The sequence below is a fragment of the Lactuca saligna genome, chromosome 1 (assembly GCF_052625555.1).
Source record: "Lactuca saligna cultivar CGN05327 chromosome 1, ASM5262555v1, whole genome shotgun sequence".
In the NCBI taxonomy this organism is placed as follows: domain Eukaryota; kingdom Viridiplantae; phylum Streptophyta; class Magnoliopsida; order Asterales; family Asteraceae; genus Lactuca; species Lactuca saligna.
The window spans coordinates 7,150,853-7,155,026 of NC_136417.1; the positions used below are offsets into that span (position 1 = coordinate 7,150,853).

The 4,174-nt window shown below is 34.7% G+C and overlaps 1 protein-coding gene across 1 annotated transcript; it reads left to right on the forward strand.

Annotated features, from left to right (window-relative positions):
• The first annotated feature begins 1,049 nt into the window (after positions 1-1,049).
• On the forward strand, positions 1,050-3,106 carry LOC145047953 (cytochrome P450 81Q32-like). The gene is made up of 2 exons (XM_078996328.1): positions 1,050-1,938; positions 2,354-3,106. Exons 1-2 carry the CDS (start codon positions 1,057-1,059, stop codon positions 2,975-2,977), a joined length of 1,506 nt encoding a protein of 501 aa, XP_078852454.1. The 5' UTR covers positions 1,050-1,056; the 3' UTR covers positions 2,978-3,106.
• Positions 3,107-4,174: the final 1,068 nt, after the last annotated feature.

Consider the following 4,174-nt stretch of genomic DNA (forward strand, 5'->3'; position numbering starts at 1 on the left):
TAAATTTTTTGTGTAATTATACAATTTTTAATCACAAACTATCTAATTTATTTCATTTTTTTAATTAAATTTAAATTATCATTTTTAATAAATCTTAATTTATCATTTTGATGATAATCTCATATATATTAATGGAAATAACTCGAAACTAAAACAAAAGAATTGAAGAATACTAAAACCGAACAAAAAAAAACCCGTACAGGGAACCGAAAAATGCACACGGAAAGACTGAGAGACGAGACCGAAAAAAGACCGGATCGGAAAAAGACCGAACGGGACCGATCCAAAAAAAGACTGGACCGTTCCGAGACCGACCTCAAAAAGACCGGACCGTTTCGAGATTGACCCGAGACCGAAACCGCCAATGTACAGCTCTACAAATGTGTTTAGGCCTGATCAATAGACCTCTTTTTTTTTTAATCTAATTTCAAGTTTCAACATATATCATATCTAAAAATTTACACCCACTCCACATAGCTGTACTTGTTGTCGTGCGCTCCTGTTCGGATTATGTCTACTTACTTCCACCGATATGAGAATCCACATCTGATTATGGAAATCAACAAGTACTTTTTTTCAAATATTAAATTGATTCAGTTAGTTGTATATATTTGTATAAATACAACTCCTACATATTGTTTTTTAAATAACTTTCAAGAGCCTACTTACGCTATAAACGTTTCGATTAAAAAACTTTTCATCAATTGTTAGGGTTAAACATTTCTACTATGAAATTTGAAAAATAACAACTAATATATTCCCATACAATATAAATAAAATCCAGAAAACTGAAAGATCATTCATATAATTTTGTCAAATATTATTGATTCGATACAACACTTTGAGTCTAACGCATGCATGGTACAGGATTCAAGGTTAATCACGTGGCTATGACTTAAAAACAACTGTGTCGATCGTCCAACGCTAACACATGTTTTATTTATATTTTTGAATTTTATATTGAAAAAAAAAAATAAACATATGTCCATGCTCTCACTATAAATATGTTGCAGCGTTTGGATGAGATCTATACAAGAAACTAATCCCGGAATAAATATGGAGCCGATATTTTATATAATTTTCTCGATAATTGCCATGATATGGATTACCAAAGTTGCCCTAGGGAAAATCAGAAATTTACCACCAAGCCCCTTCCCATGTTTACCCATTGTGGGCCATCTTTACCTGCTGAGAAGCCCGCTCTACCGAGCCTTAGGCAAACTCTCCGCTCGTCATGGTCCGATGGTCATGCTTCGTTTGGGCGCCCGCCGGGTTTTTCTAGTTTCATCACCGGAAGCGGTGGAGGAATGCCTCACCACCAACGACATTACTTTCGCAAATCGTCCTCGTCTCCTTGCCGGAAAACACCTTGGGTTTGACTACACCACCATTAATTGGTCAAGCCATGATGATCACTGGCGCAGCCTCCGTCGCCTGGTCACCCTTGAGCTTTTGTCTTCTTACCGGGTACGGACCCTTAGCGTGATTCGTGCGGAGGAGGTGCACCACCTCGTTAAGAAGGTCATGTACCCGAGAGTAGTAAGGGATGGGACAATGGAGATGAAGTCAATGTTATTTGAGGTGGTGTTGAATTTGATGATGACGATGATATCCGGGAGGAGGTGTGATGATCATGGTGATGCGGTGATGACACGGCGGTTTATGGAGATTGTGCAGGAGTCATTTAAGGTGATGGGGGCGACCAATGTGTCGGACTATTTACCCTGGTGGAAGTCGGTGGGAGGGAAACAGTTAGAAAAGAAAATGATGGCGTTAAATGAAAAGTGGCATGTGTTAATGCAAGATTTGATAGAAGAGCAGAGGAGGAACACCGTGGTGAAGGAATTAGAGAAGAAAAATTTGATTGAAGTTCTTCTGATGTTGCAAGAAACAGAACCTGAAAACCACAGCGATGAAGTTATCAAGGGATTATTGCAGGTACAGATTAATATTATTGTTATTTTGAGTCCAACCATTTGCTTTGTGATGTTTATTTTCTATAACCTTATTAAATATTGTTGTAAATTAGAATTATTGAAAAATTGGAAAACTACAACATTATAAGATCAAGAGGGTCAACTTGCCGGTTGATATTATAAATTATTACTTTGACTAAACATATATCTAGATGATCAATCATTTGATTCTATATGGTCATGGGAATACAATAATTAATGATTAGTAGAAATATTTTAATACTACCATTGTTTCGATTATGTACAGCACTAGCAATTTAGCAAAACAAAATTTTTTTATATCAGGGTCTACTTAATTATGACAATATCGTTTTAATAATTGTTAATATTACAATATATATACTGATCATTTTGTTTTGTGTGTGTCTATGTGTTAGGTACTAATATCAGCAGGAACCTATACATCGAGTGTAACAATGGAATGGATGTTATCGCTTTTGTTAAACAACCCTGAAACCTTAACGAAAGCACATGCTGAGATTGATAAGTGTGTTGGGGAAGATCGATTAGTCAACGAATCAGACATATCAAACCTTCCTTATCTACGTTGTATAATCAACGAGACTATGCGTAAATACCCTGCTGCTCCACTCATTTTCCATGAGTCTGGAAAGGATTGTATGGTGGGTGGTTACCACATCCCAAGTGGGACAATGCTACTGATGAACGTGTGGGCGATGCAAAATGACCCAAAGAACTGGGAAGACCCTAAAAAGTTTAAGCCAGAGAGATTCGTAGGGTTAGAAGGTTCGGGAAATGCATATAACTATAAGCTAATGCCGTTTGGGGCTGGAAGGAGGAGGTGTCCAGGAGAAAACTTGGGGATGTGTATGATCGGGTTGACGATGGCTACACTTATTCAGTGCTTCGAGTGGGAAAGACCGAGTAACGAGATGATTGACATGACCGAAGGAATAGGATTGATCACACCAAAATCTAAACCCTTGGTTGTTAAGTGTCGGCCCCGTGGAACGATGGCCAAACTACTATCTCAGATGTGAAGATAACATTAGAGCTACATTAAAAGGGGACCTACCTATCAATCCAATGTGAACGCGCGCAATCCAAAAATAAATTGTTGGTTTAATATTTTCAACTATTTAACTGTTGGATCTATTTTTAACCTATCAAACCATTAAAAATTAAATTTAATTATTTATTTCTTAAATACTATTATTTAATTATCATTATTCACAAATAAAAATAAATTATACTACTATATATTTTTCAATTAATTAGTTTTTTTTTATTCAGAAAAATTAACGATGTTTGTTTGTTTATCCGTTACGTTTATGTAAAAAAAGAATTATGTTAAATGAATTACTTAAATGGTTTAAATTTTTAAAAAAAATCGTGAACGATGATTCTAAGTTATTTACAATTTTAATTTACAAATGAGTCAATCCAAATTTAGTTAATATATTTAATTGGGTGGGGTGGAAAATATAAATAGTTCAATATATAATCACACACATACATATTCATGAAGCAAATAACTCATTTGTAAACCTTGAGGTACATAAAGGCTCTTTTGGAGAGATAATATTGAACTTCACATATATCTTACAAGGTATTAGAGTCAGCGTCCTGAACCCTATGACTCAGCCCATTCATGCATATCTTCATCGAATCTTCGATTGTAAAGGGGAATGTTAGTGTATCATACATTGGTGTGATACTGTTCAATAAATGTCTATATATGTTTGAGAATTTCATCTCTCCATAAGAAGTCTTTTGAAGAGATAATCTTGGATTCCACGTATAGACATCACATATTTCTTACACTTATATGACCGTATTAATTGTACCACTATGTGATATACTAACAATAAAATTTGACAGTGCTATTAGAGTACCTTTCGTCATTTTTTCTATTACAATATCGTACTTTCGATTTTTATTTACTAAAAAGAAAAAAAAAGACTAAGCGTAGGCATGAAAAAAATTATATTGGTATGTTATATATGATTTAGTTAATAAAGTATAGTGACTTAAACATATGATTTGGTTGACAAAGTATCGTGACTTAATAAGTAGGAATAAGCAAAAACCGAACCGAAAACTGAAAAACCAAAAAAAACCGACATAACCGAAACCGAAAAACCTAAACCAAAGCAATAACCGACGGTTTATGTTTGAATTTTATAAAAACCGAAAAATAACGGTTTGGTTCGGTTTTGACGTATAAAACCGCCAAT

Excerpts from the sequence above, each read along its gene's own strand:
- LOC145047953 (XM_078996328.1), top strand. The coding sequence starts at position 1,057 with ATGGAGCCGATATTTTATATAATTTTCTCGATAATTGCCATGATATGG. Across the intron at positions 1,939-2,353 it reads TTATCAAGGGATTATTGCAG|GTACTAATATCAGCAGGAAC; the intron begins GTACAGATTAAT and ends TCTATGTGTTAG.